Source organism: Budorcas taxicolor, chromosome 5, assembly GCF_023091745.1.
Source record: "Budorcas taxicolor isolate Tak-1 chromosome 5, Takin1.1, whole genome shotgun sequence".
Taxonomy (NCBI): domain Eukaryota; kingdom Metazoa; phylum Chordata; class Mammalia; order Artiodactyla; family Bovidae; genus Budorcas; species Budorcas taxicolor.
In genome coordinates, this window is record NC_068914.1 from 71,957,544 (window position 1) to 71,971,655 (window position 14,112).

The 14,112-nt window shown below is 51.4% G+C and overlaps 1 protein-coding gene across 1 annotated transcript; it reads left to right on the forward strand.

The window, feature by feature from the left end:
* The first annotated feature begins 1,688 nt into the window (after window positions 1-1,688).
* KRT79 (keratin 79) lies at window positions 1,689-11,862 on the forward strand. The gene is made up of 9 exons (XM_052641470.1): window positions 1,689-2,165; window positions 4,047-4,267; window positions 5,326-5,386; window positions 5,506-5,601; window positions 9,023-9,187; window positions 9,395-9,520; window positions 10,470-10,690; window positions 11,394-11,428; window positions 11,657-11,862. Exons 1-9 carry the CDS (start codon window positions 1,689-1,691, stop codon window positions 11,860-11,862), a joined length of 1,608 nt encoding a protein of 535 aa, XP_052497430.1.
* Window positions 11,863-14,112: the final 2,250 nt, after the last annotated feature.

A 14,112-nucleotide genomic window follows, 5' to 3' on the forward strand; every position in this document is an offset into this window, starting at 1 on the left:
TTTGCAACCCCATGGAAACTGCCAGGCTCCTCTGTCCATGGAATTCACCAGACAAGAATACTGGAGTGGGTAGCCATTCCCTTCTCCAAGGGATCTTCCTGACCCAGTGTTGAACACAGGTCTTCTGCATCGCAGGCAGATTCTTTACCATCTGAGCCAGCAGAGAAGCCCTGGGAGGCTGAATTCAACTCCTTCAGGGAACTGGGAGCCTCCCAGCTGCCTAGAAACCATCCCACAGCCTCCTCTGGGCCCAGAGCACCTGCTCTCTGCCTGTTTCCTGGGGCAGTAGGGGTGGTCCATTGTCCTCTCCTTTGGAACCCCAATCCCGGCCCTGGCAGCTGTGTGGGGACCCCAGCAAGAGCTGTCCCTGCTCCTTTCTTTGGGCAAGTCTCTCTCCTTCTGGGATCACTTCCTTGCCGAGAGTTGAGGTGGGTAATCAATGGCACATCCTCACCACTTCTTTGTCCTAACACCTGGCTAACATTACATCTCCATGTCCTTCCTAAGGGATGTGTTTGGTCCCAGCCGCCCAAGGTGGTAGGTACCTACGAGACCCTGTGAAGTGATTTGAGGAGCCCTCCGGCCTCTTCTGGATTGAGACCCTGGGCTCTGTGGCTGGGAAGATGGGATGTTGGGGGTATCTATAGACTTCATGGGGCTTTTGTTGGAGACATCTTATTTTTTTCAGCTGTACCTTGCAGCATGTAGGATTTTAGTTCCCCGACCAGGGATTGAATCTGTGTCCCCTGTAGTAGAAGCACGGAGTCTTAACTAATGGGCAACCAGGGAAGTTCTGACGCTTTTTTAATCTGTACTATGTCCAGCCAGGGTGGGGTGTGTCCTCCACCCACTTCCAACTCCTCCCAAAATGGCTGGGCCTTTCTGAGGGAATGCTGCCAAGGGGACTCAGGTGGCTGTTGAAACCCCCGGTCTTTGCCTCCCTCATCTCCTGGCTTCGGCCCTTCTACCTCCTTATTATCAACTGCCCAGGCCTCTGAGTCAGGCAGGGACCCTCTCTGTCCTGTGTCCCCTCTGCCTAGCATAGGCTCTCTACCGGGCAGACAGTCTGCCAGTGTACAACAAAAGAACTGGCTATCCCCAACCCAGATTGGAACCTGTGGCCCCAGCCTGGACCTGCCAGAAGGCGCCGAGGCTGTGGGCCGGGACGGCAGGACTGGAGCAGGCCCGGGCACCCTCTCCACAGCCCATTGCCCAATGCTTCCGCCCCCACCACCCGCACAGCCCGGGCCCTGGGGCCTTGGCCTACCACAGGGGCTGGGACCAACCCCAGACAGAGCCCCACAGACTCAGAGCGGACACCAGGGCTGGGTGGGAGGAGACCAGTCAGCCACTGGGTGGTGGGGGTGGCCCTGGGAGCCCGTATCATCCTGTTCCAAGTCAGGAGCACCCCAGTGGGGGAGAAGGAGGTGGCATGTGGCCCCAGACAGTTGGCTCAGCCCCAGCTCTGGAGCTCAGGTGATGACTGGGAGCAGCCCCTCCCTCCCGCAGTGGGAGAGGAACACCCCCGGCCCTCAGGCCCCTCCCTCTCTTCCTGGGGTGATGGGGCAGGAGTGTCTGTGAAGCCCAGGAGCCAGCCCAGCTGGGAAAAGATAAAAAGCCCACCAGTGGCCCAGCAGCTCACTGTGCCCCCTCCCAGCTCTCCTGTCTGATCTGGCCCCGCTGCAGCGATGAGATCCTCCGTGTCTCGGCAGACATACTCCACCAAAGGGGCCTTCAGCTCCAGCTCAGTCAGTGGTGGGGGTGGTTCCCGGGCCCGCACCAGCTTCAGCTCGGTGACTGTGTCCCGGAACAGTGGCAGCGGCGGGGGGCCCCGCTGTGGCCCCAGCATGGGTGGCTTTGGGAGCCGGAGCCTCTATAACTTGGGGGGCAGCAAGAGCATCTCGGTCAGCGTGGCTGGAGGGGCCTCGGCAGGGCGGGTGCTCGGAGGCTTTGGCCTTGGCGGTGGGGCCTACATGGGCCTGGGGGCTGGCAGGCCGATGCTGGGGCCCGTCTGTCCTCCTGGTGGCATCCAGCAGGTCACCATCAACCAAAGCCTGTTGACCCCCCTCCACGTGGAGATCGACCCGGAGATCCAGCGGGTACGCACGGAGGAGCGGGAGCAGATCAAGACCCTCAATGACAAGTTCGCCTCGTTCATCGACAAGGTGGGCCCAGGTGGAAGGAGGCAGGAAGGGGCTGAGGAGTGCAAGCTGGGCCCCTGAGAGAGAGTGGGCAGGGCGGAGGCTTTTGCAACCCATGTGCACTGGGGCGGGGATGGATGGAGTGACTTTTGAAGCCCTTCTGGGATGCCTGGACCCGAGTGGCTGGATGGTTTTTATTTGCAAGTAATGATGACTCTCGAGTTGCACTCACGAGGCCTTTTGGCCCAGCCCAGCTTGATGGTGTTGCAGTCATCATTAGTGGGGCTACACAGCAGCCTTATTGTACAATTCAATAGTGGATTGTCCTCATTATTCCTCTTGGTGGGGTGGCCCTTCCTGCTTCCTGTCATTTTTTAACTGGGAAAACTGGCCTGAGTGTCAAGTCCCCAAGAACCCCATATGTTGCCTGTTCTGTTAGTTTTGGAGGAGTCCTAAGGATGAAAACGTTATCAGGACACAGTGCAGCGGTGGGGAGTTCCAGAGGAAGTCTCCTTTTGGCTTCTCCAATTCTTCCTTTCTGTTCCACCCAAGAAGCTCAGGGTGGGGTGGACATGAGTTCACTGGTCACAGGCCGCCATGACTCAGGAATATGCAGTTTGACCTGCCTCAGACCAGGGGTATCCTGACCCCTTCTCTGGCCCCCAGGCCAACGAGGCAAGCTCTTGTACTAATGTCTGGCATTTCCAGGCCCACTTGGCCGCATAGTCTACCATTCCCCCAAGGCCCCCAGGCGGTGGGCCCATGATGAGGAGAATCCTGGTGGATGACCATACCTTGGTTCAGTGATCTGTGGGTTTCCAAAGGACCCTGATGCCCCCTTTCCCATATGATACCCACAGTGTTTCATGAGAAGTCAGTCTGGCTGACAGTGTGTCTATGTTTAAAAAGAGAAATCTGAGGTCTGGAGAGACGAAGTGATTTGCCCAGGATCACCTGGAGGCAGTGGTGGGCCCGGGACTCAAGTTCATGGCTTTAAGAGGTCACTGCTCCTGGCAGGTTACACCTGCTGCATGGTGCCCTGGGGCCACGGACCCATGGGCCTGGGGTGCTGTGGAGGTGGGATCCAGAGAGGCCAGATGGCAAAGGATGAGGCAAGCTGTTTCGCCCAACCCCTCACCGTCTCCCCGAGTGACTTTTGGTTCTTCTGTGGGACTGTTCCAGAGGTCAAAGAAGCAAACCCTCTCAGGCTCTCAGAACCACGGCCTAGGACCTGGGGGCCTGACAGTTTGTCCGTGTCTGGTGTCTTAGAAGCCTGGTTGGGCAGAGAATTCCCCTGGGGGCTCTCACCATGAGCATGCTTCTAAGTCTATAGAGATAGGGCTGGACATTCGTATTTTAAAAACTTAAAAAATGTCAAGTTTTCAGAAAAGATTCAGTAATAGTGCAATATATTCCTATATTTCTTTTCACCCAGATTTACCAGTTTTTAGCATTTTGTCACTTTTGCTTTCTTTTTCTCTCTTTGTAGGTATATTTGTATATATCCATATGTACATATATATCCACACATATACTATAGATGTATCTGCATTTAAAATTTTTGATCTTAATGCAGAATTAGGGTTCAGAAACATTGATTTAGTGTGATTTACCCAGGATAAATGAGAAGAGGAGACCCAGGGAGAAGTGACTTGACTGTCACCAACCAGTAAATGGCCGAACTGGACCTTTTATGTTCATTAACCCTTTAGAGTCCTTGTCATTGGATCGAACTGTCTTTTTCAGCAAAGATGGTTCCCTCAGGAACTCCTCCCCAAAGCAAGGCATAGACCCTGCACTGCCCCATGGTGTGTCCTGGTCAGGATGGATGGTGACAATGAGCCTGGTCTTGGTCCCTTCTGGGGCTGGGGGAGGCCGCAGCCCACCCTTCTTGTTCTGGCTCAGGTGCGGTTCCTGGAGCAGCAGAACAAGGTGCTGGAGACCAAGTGGGCGCTGCTGCAAGAGCAGGGTCAGAAATCGGGCGTCACCAGGAACAATCTGGAGCCCCTCTTTGAGAGCTTCATCAACAACCTGCGGGGGAAGCTGGACAACCTCCAGAGCGAGCGGGGGAGGCTGGACTCAGAGTTGAGGAATGTGCAAGATCTTGCTGAGGACTTCAAGGCCAAGTGAGGAGGGCTGGACCGACAGTGGCCATGTGTGGACGGGGAGGGGCAGCATGGGGAATCTCCCAGGAGAGGGCCACCCCGTTCCTGGGTCCTAGGACCCAGCTGGGTGGGTGCTCAGACAGAGCTGTTTCCCATGGGGGCTCAGGCTCTGGACCCATGGCCTCCTGGAGGATTGTCACAGTGTGTCGTAATTTTAAAAACTATTATAAGATAGGGAGAAAAGTGTAATGAACCTTTGTGGTCTCATTACCCAGCTTTTATAATTATAACCCGCAGCCAATCTTGTTTTGTCTATACCCCTACTCACTCCCTTTCCCTCTTCCCTTATTGTCTTGAAGCAAATCTCATTCATCCAAGTCATTTCACTCACAAGCATTTTTACTGGATGTATTCACAGGTTCATCTGTGTAAGTTGACTTAATAATATACAAACACAATGCCATAAGAACACCTAAATCTTTTAAAACAGTAATCCTCAGTATCATCAACCATCTAATCAATGATTGAATTTGCCCTTGTTCCATTAGTGTCATAAATTTTAAAAATACAGTTTATTTGAATCAAGATGCAAATAATGTACTATGCAACCTCACATATTATGATTGGTTGAGCTGTATATTTATGAGTTTAAGGTATAAACTTTCACAACTTTCCCCACTGCTTGACACTGGCAATTTTAAAATCTTGAAAGTCTCAGTGAAAGCAATTGGACAGAAGTTGGCGTTTTCAATGACATCCAGTTGTAGAAAGTGAATGCAAAGGTTAGCCACTGTTGACACGTCTTTACCTGTTCCCATAAAGCCTCCCAAGAGCTCTGATTCAAAGAGATGGCCGCTCTCAGTTGCCATATTATTGCACAAATACTGTGTTCAGTTTCTCAAAAAGGGTGGGTGGATTATTTACAGACTGTATCCCAGTTTCTCCATTGGTTGGCTGCATTACAGAACTGCTCCCCACAGGTGTTTTTGGCCATTGTGGGACCCATTAGGGACTCCTTAAAGCCAACTAGGTTCAGTGTCTTAAAAGGTGAACTGGGCTGAGTCTCCCTTGTGTAACAGGTATGAGGATGAAATCAACAAGCGCACTGCGGCAGAGAATGAGTTTGTGGTCCTCAAGAAGGTGAGCAGGGTGGCAGGGAGTGGGGGCAGGTGGTCTTTATCTGCCAGGGTGCTGGGCTGACTTGGAGAGGGGCAAGAGTCCTGGCGGCTGAGCCCACTGCCCTCTCTCTCTTTCCCCAGGACGTAGATGCCGCATACATGGGCCGAATGGATCTGCATGGCACGGTGGATCGCCTGGTGGAGGAGATGGACTTCCTGAGGCATCTCTATGAAGAGGTGAGATAGCCAATGGACAGGGATACTTACATTCCGATACAGTTTTGGGGATTCCTCCTGGAAGTCTGATCCGAATTCAGTAGTGCAACTTCATTGATAGAATATAGCATCTGGACCCTTAATCAATACTAGCATCCATGTCTTATGTGCTTATGATGGGCCAGGAACTGGGCTAAGTTTTTTATATAATCCTCTCAACAACTCTGTAATATAGGTACTGTTATTGTCTCCATTTTATAGTCTTGGACTCTGAGGCTCTGAGTAAGTTGTCCATGCTCTCATAGCTAGCTAGAGGCAGCTGTGGAGTTAAAACTTCGTCCTTGGACTGTTTGTTCTACTGTTTTCCTTATTGCCCAGTTTATAACAGAGCAAAGGATGGAGGATTTCAGATGGGTAGAGAGTGGGGGTTGAAATTCCAAGTTAGAGCAGGAGGTGAGGAGTGGGTAGCAGGTAAACTGCAGCATTTAGGAGGGATTCCAGGAAACAGAGGGGCTTTGAAGACTGAGGCTTTGGAGAGAAGGAAAGACAAAGTCTTCCAAAAAAAAAAAAAAAAAGAGTCCTGGTCAAACACATCCATGAGATCTTTCAGTGGTTTGGTAATACAGGCATAAAAGAAAACCTATTTGGCTTGACTTTTCCTTAGGGGTGTCTTCTTGGCTCCATGCCTTTCACACACAGTTTAGAGTTCATTCTAGAGGCTCATGGAAGATTTATGTCAAGTTTAACTTGGAGAAGTCTAAATGTCTCCCCTTTGAAAATGAGGATATTTCCATGTCTCAGGTCCTGGAATCTCTTCTACCGTATTTCTCACGGATCTCCAGGGGTACTTGTTTCCCTAGCCATGGCCATGAGGTCCTAGTATTTGTTCCCCTGGCCTGGACCACTGATGTTGTCAGCAAGGCCAAGGCCTTTCCTACTCTCGGTATCTGTCTTGGCTTCCATTCCTTCCCAAGCATCCTGCCCTTTGCAGTGTACTGACTGTTTCCCTTGATAGGAAAGAGCAAACGATGTAGGAGTTGAGTTGTCGGCTTTGCCTGGTTGTCTGTAGGGTTAGCCCAATGCTGCCTTCTTGTTCTTCTTGCCTAGAGCTTATCTAAAGGCCGCTATCCATTGCCCTTTGCATTTCCTTGAGGATGAACTCCCCATGTTCATCCTTGGCTGTGCTGCTCTCCTTCAAACATCTCTGTGTGTCCTTCAGGATGAGCTTGTTGGGGAGTGTTCTGTGTCATACTGCTGATTTCTTAGGTGTCTCCCTAGCTTTTTCTTTACTGGGATCATTGATGGTCATTCACCATCTGGGATTTCCTCATTCTCTTCTCTTAGGATGGTCTCTCTTTTAGGACAGGTCAAGGGTGCCCAGGCCCTTTTCTCTCAATGGGAAGGAATTGGCTTTCCTAGTGTCTTAAAAGCTTTCCTTTCCTTTGCGGTTCCCTGTCCATTTGCTGCATATTGCTGAGTGCCTTCTGCACAGCTCTGGCAGGACAGTCTGCCTCTGCAGGCTTCCATATGATATGCTGGGAGCCATGTTGGGACAGGTGAGCTGCATGGGACAGGCTGTGGCTGGCTCTTCCTGGGAGGGCTGGGAGAGTTTCAGAGGAGACAGCAGTTTGGATTTTGAAGGAAGGACAGGATTTGTAAAGAAGGGGCAAGTAGAATCTGCCAACTTGGGGCCCCAGCCTGCACCATGATACTGAGGTGCCAAAGAGCAGTGTGTTTGGGGAGCAGCCGGTGAACCAGGCATCAAGTGTGTGGGAGAACGAGGCGAGGAGGTGAGCAAGGAAGGCGAGCTGACCAAGTGACCAAGCCAGGGCCACTTCCGGTGCCTCCTGGGAAGGTAAGAGTGAAGACCAGAGCAGTTGTTCCCTTGCTTGCATACCAGCTGTGATGGCTAACACAGCACTCAGTAATCGATTTTAAGGCCTGGTTTTGGTCAAGCCAGATCTTAAGGAAATTCAGAAGGCCAACCACCAATCCCTGGCATGTCATACAGGGCAGGAAAGTTACTTGTGGCTTCCCTCTGGCCTGGGGGCGTCCCTGTGGGATCCAGCCCTTGCTCCGGTGCCATCACCTCATCTCTCTGGCTCCTTTCCCCATGCATAGATAAAAAGCTCACACCTTAATGCCACAGAGTTCTTCTCTCTCCACTTGCATTAGCTCTTTCTTTGGAAAGCCTGCCCTTTTTATCCTCTAGTCCTAGCAAGAACATCCTTATCCACTCTTGGTGGTGTTTGGTACATAGTGTTTGCCTCTTGTCTGAAAAATTCCAAGTTAATTTTCCTCAGGACCACACTCTCGCATGGGGCTGTGGAGGGACCCTGAGCCAGGGAGGGTGATGAGTGATGCTGCAAGATAATGCTGGCAACGTACAACTGTGACAATGATTTCATCTGTGGCACATGGTTCGTGGGCAAATTGACTGACCTTTGGAGAAGGCTGGGCAAATAATGCATTTTACTAAGCACCCACCATGGATCATGTATGAATCTGAATCCTCAGATCAACTACATTATGAAGGTATTATCATGACCATTTTACAGAAAAAGAGACTGAGGTCTTGTAAAGCTTAATGAGGACCTCAGTACCACAGCTGGTGAATGTCAGACAGGCATTCGAACTTAGCTTTGTCTGTCTTCAAAGCTTGTGTCTTTCTGCCTGGCCCCCACCTCCAACCCATTCCACCTTTTAAAAGCCAGTCTAATCTGACCATTTAAATCTATTTCTACACAGATATCAGTTTTGGCTTTGGTAGTCCTTTCTTTCTTATTTTTTAAATTGAAATCTAGTTGATTTACAATATTGTGTTAGTTTCAGTTATACGGTGAGGCGATTTGATTATACACACATATGTATGTACATATATGGGCTTCCAGGTGACGCCAGTGGTAAAGAACCCACCGCTAATGCAGGACACGCAGGTGATGTGGGTTTGGTCCCTGGGTCGGGAAGATCCCCTGGAGGAGGAAATGGAAACCCACTCCAGTATTCTTGCCTGGAGAATCCCATGGACAGAGAGGCATGGTGGGCTATAGTCCATGGGGTCGCAAAGAGTTGGACACGACTGAAGAGACAGCCCAGCACAGCACAACCTCCTGTGGGCCAGCTGTGGCCCTGCCTGCCTCCCAGGGGTTCTGAGGATTAAAGGTGAGCCTGCTGGCTCAGGGCCTGGTAACAGCTAGAATGCACTCCTTCCTTCTTTAGGCTCTTGGAAGCCTGCAAATCCATACCAAGAAAGGGGTTTATTCAACTGGGAGCCCTGTTTCCAGCTGAAAAGACTGAAACTCTGCTGGCAACCATAGATTCCTTTTAGGGTGGATCCTGGAGGGGCGGGAGCACGTCCTCCTGATGCCAAAATCACTCCCCTACCCCCTGCTCCCCTGGCCTGGGACAGGGGTGCTGGAGACAGCTACATCCGTTTCTGCAGGAGCTGAGCCAAGTGCAGACTCACGTGTCTGACACTAGTGTCATCCTCTCCATGGACAATAACCGCAACCTCGACCTGGACAGCATCATCGCTGAGGTGAAGGCCCAATATGAGCAGATTGCCCAGAGGAGCAGGGCTGAGGCTGAGTCCTGGTACCAGACCAAGGTGAGAGAATGGCTGGCTCAGGGGTGTGGGTTGGGCCTGCACCCGGACCTTCCCCCTTGGTGAGGTGCCTGGGCCCCTGGACTCCTCGGAGGTTGGGGCCAGACACATCCAGCCTACTCATCCAGCTGTGAGGGTGGGTCCAGGGGCCAGTTACCCAGGTGGGCCTGGAATGATTTGACAGCTCACTGCCATTTCTTTGGTCTCTAGTATGAGGAACTGCAGGTGACCGCTGGGAAGCATGGGGACAACCTGAGGGACACCAAGAATGAGATCGCTGAGCTCACCCGCACTGTGCAGAGGCTGCAGGGGGAGGCAGATGCAGTCAAGAAGCAGGTGAGCCTCTGGTGGGGGGCCTGAGGGTCAGGCCTGGGTGTTGGCAGAGGTGTGCTCAAGGGTAAGGCCTGTTCTTCTCCCCATGGATGGGATACGCTCAAATGCTGGACCAATAAGATCAAGAAGCTCCTCTTACAGGAGAGGAAACTGAGGCTCAGAGTGGGACAGGGACTTGCCCAAGATCACACAGCATATTGGTGGTAGAGTAGCCCCCTCCAAGAAGATTGATCCCATCTCCAAAAGGTCAGAGCAGGACTCTGAGCATTCAAGAGTCAAGGTCACAGTTGCTAACTCCATCTAAGGCATGGGCTCCTCCAAAGAGCAGAGTGAAGCATTTGGTTAATGGTGAGCTTGTATGATTTGTTTTATCTCTTTTGTGGCACTGGGGTGCGTTGCAGCAGGAAGGTTTTTTTTTTTTTTTTTTTTTTTTTTAAGATTTCTTTCATTCTTTTGTTGTTTGACTGTGGTGGGTCTTTGTTGCTGCTTTCGGGCTTTCTCTAGTTGCAGTGAGTAGGGACTACTCTTCATTGCGGTGCACGGGCTTCTCATTGCGGTGGCTTCTCTTGTTGTGAAACATGGGTTCTAGAGTGCTCGGACTAGGTAACTGTGGCACATGGGCTTAGCTGTTCCTCAGCATGTGCGATTTTCCCAGACCGGGGATCAAACCCATGTCCTCTGCATTGCAAGGCAGACTCTTAACCACTGAACCACCAGGAAAGCCCTCAGGAGGGCCTTAAGATTAGACTTCAGTAAGAACTTTCCTAGTGGGGCTACATGACCTTGTTTGTATAGTATTCCTCTCTCAGAGGAATGTTTCTCTTTTCCTTCATTTTCAGTTGGTTGGGGTGGGAGTCAGGGGAGCTGGGGATGGTGACGTCTAGTTTAAGGGCAGAGAGATGGATGCAATGACCCTGGAGGGTGCGCCCAATACCTCTCATGCCCTGGGCAGTGCCAGCAGCTGCAGACTGCCATCGCAGATGCGGAACAGCACGGGGAGCTGGCATTAAAAGATGCTCAGAAGAAACTTGGGGACCTGGATGCTGCCCTGTATCAGGCCAAGGAGGACCTGGCCCGGCTGCTGCGTGACTACCAGGCGCTCATGAACGTCAAGCTGGCCCTGGATGTGGAAATCGCTACCTACCGCAAGCTGCTGGAGAGTGAGGAGAGCAGGTGGGTGCCCCCCTACCCCGTTCTCTGTCCTGATTCTGAGGGCTCCCGGCCCTGCCCTGTGGGAGATCCCATGTAGTTGGTTCTTGTGTCAGAGGAGGAGGGTAAGGGAGCAACTGTGGAGCTGGGCTCGTAGCTCGTCACCTGAGACTCTCCTGCTTGTGTTCAGGGCCTCGCTGTGTGTCTCCCCGGCTGGCACTACCATCAGTAATCCTCATGGTGTCTGGCAGGCCAACAGGGGACAGGGTTTTCTTTTCCAACACCAGATTCTGACCCTGGCAGAAGCTTTGAAAACAAATTCATCATCTCTGTTCTTGTGGAGGGCATGAGATGCAGAGAAAGTCACCTTAGCCAGGAAACGGGCAGCTCTGTTGTGGAGTGGGTTTTGTTTCCCATCCCATTGGAGCAGGGGCTGCTGCTTATGGTCCAAGTGTGGAGGGAGGAGAGGGCAGAAGAAGGATGGAGCTGCCTGGCCTACTGAATCTCTGCTTTCTCTGCTACACTGGCTTTAGGACCTGGAGGAAGGGTGCCAGGGCAGCCCTGGGCCAAACTTTGGTGCCCTGGTTTTGTCATGTGGCCCCGGCTCCTGAGAGTCTCAAGGCCCACTGAGTTGATTTATTGTAAAGACAATCAGAGGGAGAGACAGGGTTTTTACTTGGGCTCCTGGGACCACTGATCCTTCACCTGGCCTGTCTGTTTCCCCCAGGATGTCTGGAGAATGTCCCAGTGCTGTCAGCATTTGTGAGTATTTTGCCGCCCCGGCCCCGGCCCCAGTCCTCTGCTCAGTCCATTCAATCTGTCCTTGAGCCCTGGAGACAGGTTCGGGGGGTCCCAGAGAATGAGACCCCTGCCCCCGGTTTCCCAGGGCACCACTGTCTGAGTTCATTCCGGTCACTCACTGATGTCAGGAAACCCTAGATCCTCTCCTGACACGGCTGCCCCGCCTCACCCAGACTCTTTCTCTTGCAGCGGTGACGGGCAACTCTACCACTGTATGCGGAGGCGGTGTGGCTGGCTTCGGGGGTGGCATCTCCCTGGGTGGGGTTGGGGGGGCCAGCAAGGGCAGATTCAGCACCAATGCAGGCTACAGCACTGTCAAGGGAGGGCCTGTCTCTGGGGGCACCTCCATCCTGCGGAAGACCACCACGGTCAAGACATCCAGCCAGAGGTATTAGCTGCTGTCTTGCAAGCTGGGGCCCCTGCACCTCTCTCCCCGCTCCCCATCCTCAGGAGCAGGAATAGCCTCAGGACCACTGACCCAGGGTACAGGCATGCCAGACTGCGCATGGGATCTGCATTTTGGGAAGGGCTCAAATCTACCCAGGTTTCCTCCTTGGTTCTGTAACAGGATGGGAGAGGTGGTTAAGGCCACCAGTTTGCGGATGTGTTTAGGTGATTTGGGGATGATATTTTGACCACGGAGAGGAGGTTGGATTTCCCCAGGCCATTTCAGCTTCTCTCACCTCTTCTGCTCGTCTGCTCTGGGCTCAGGTCAGGCTGAGGGAAGATTAAGTCAGAAGTGGTCTCCCGTCTCCCACCAGGCCACCCCCTCCCTGAATCTACCTACATTCCCCTCCCCTGTCTGTGCTGTGATGTATCTCAATAAATGGCAATTGCAGCTAGCTGTCTGGGGCTTGTCTGTCCTGCCCAGAAAACAGAAACTGTCAACTGATTAACTCAGCGATGGTTAGGCAGCAACAACCACATGCTCACAATATCTCAATCTTACTAAGAGCACATTAGTTCAGTACCATCACCACTGTAGGCTTTGGCTCTTACTCTCCTCCTGGAGAAAGTTGGAGGGACTATGTAAGTAGCTCCCAGCAGGACCCAGCTCCCAGCAGCTGTCTATTGCCCAGCCCCTCCCCTAATGCTACTGTGCCCCCTGCCAACTCTGCGGGGCAGGCAGCATGTGTTCAGTGGAGAGGTCTTGGGCTTCACAATAGGTTTAAGTTCCGACTCTACCACTTACTAGCTGATCTTGGGCAAATTACTTAGCCTCTTTGGGCCTCACTTTCCTCCTTTGTAAGGGGACAACAGAGGGTGAGACAGAGGATGGTTGGAGGGCATCACCGACTCGATGGACATGAGTTTGAGCAAGCTCTGGGAGTTGGTGATGGACAGGGAAGCCTGGTGTGTTGCAGTCCATGGGGTTTTAGAGTCGGACATGACTGAGCGACTGAACTTCCTCTTTTGTTAAAACGGGCGTGATGGAAACATGTGTAAAGCATCTGGCTTAGAAGAGCCTTGGCAGGAACTACTTCCCTTACCTCTGGCTTCTGGTTCCCAGCTCATCATCTTGGAGTGAGATGATTTCTCTTTCAGCCCTCACATCCAGTCATCCATAAAACTCCGCATTTTCCTGCCAATAAGAGAATATATATTCTTCTCAAGTGCACATGGAGCACTTTCTGGGATAAATCCTGTGTTAGGCCACAAAATAAATCTTGGAAGGCAGCTATGCTCACCACTATATCACTGATGCTGCACACAAAACAAGTCTTGGCAAATTTAAAAGTCTTAAATAATATAGAGCGTCTTTGCTGACCACAATACTATGAAACTTGAAACCAATAACAGAAGGAAAAGTGGAAAATTCATGAATACATGGCAATTAAACAGTGCACTCCAAACAACTCCAATAACCAACAGATCAAAGAAGAAATTTAAAAATGGAAATAAAAAGGTATCTGGAGACAAATGAAAATGGAAACACAACATACCAAAACTTATGAGATGCAGCAAGAGCAGTTCTAAGAGGGAAGTTGATAGCTATAAACACAGGTATTGAGAAAATAGAAAGAACCCAAATAAACATCTCAACTTTACACCTCAGGGAACTAGGAAAAGAACAGAGTGAGTTCAAATTTAGAAGAAGGGAGGAAATAATAAAGATTAGAGCAGAAGTAAATTAAATAGGAAACAGGAAAATAGTGGAAAAGACAAAACCCCCTAAGAGTTGGATTTTGAAAAGGTAAACAGAATTGACAACCTTTGGCTAGACTAACCAAGGGAGAAAGAGACGGCCCGAATCAATGAAATTATTCAAGAAAGAGGAGACAGTGCAACTGATACCACAAAAACACATAGGATCAGACTTCCTGGTGGAACAGTGTGTAAGAATCTGCCTGCCAATGCAGGGGACATGGGTTCGATCCCTGGTCTGGGTCGGTTCCACATGCTGCAGAGCAACTGAGCCTGTGTGCCACAACTCCTGCGCCCACGTGCTGCAACTTCTGAGGCCCATGCATCTAGAGCCTGTGCGCCACAACAGGAGAAGCCATTGCAATGCGAAGCTCAGCGCAATGAGAGCAGCCCCAGCTTGTCACAACTCGAGGAATCCCGGGCAAAGCAGCGGAGACCCAGCTCAGCCACAGATAAATAAATAAAATTATAAAAAAATACATGGGATCATAAGAGGTTGT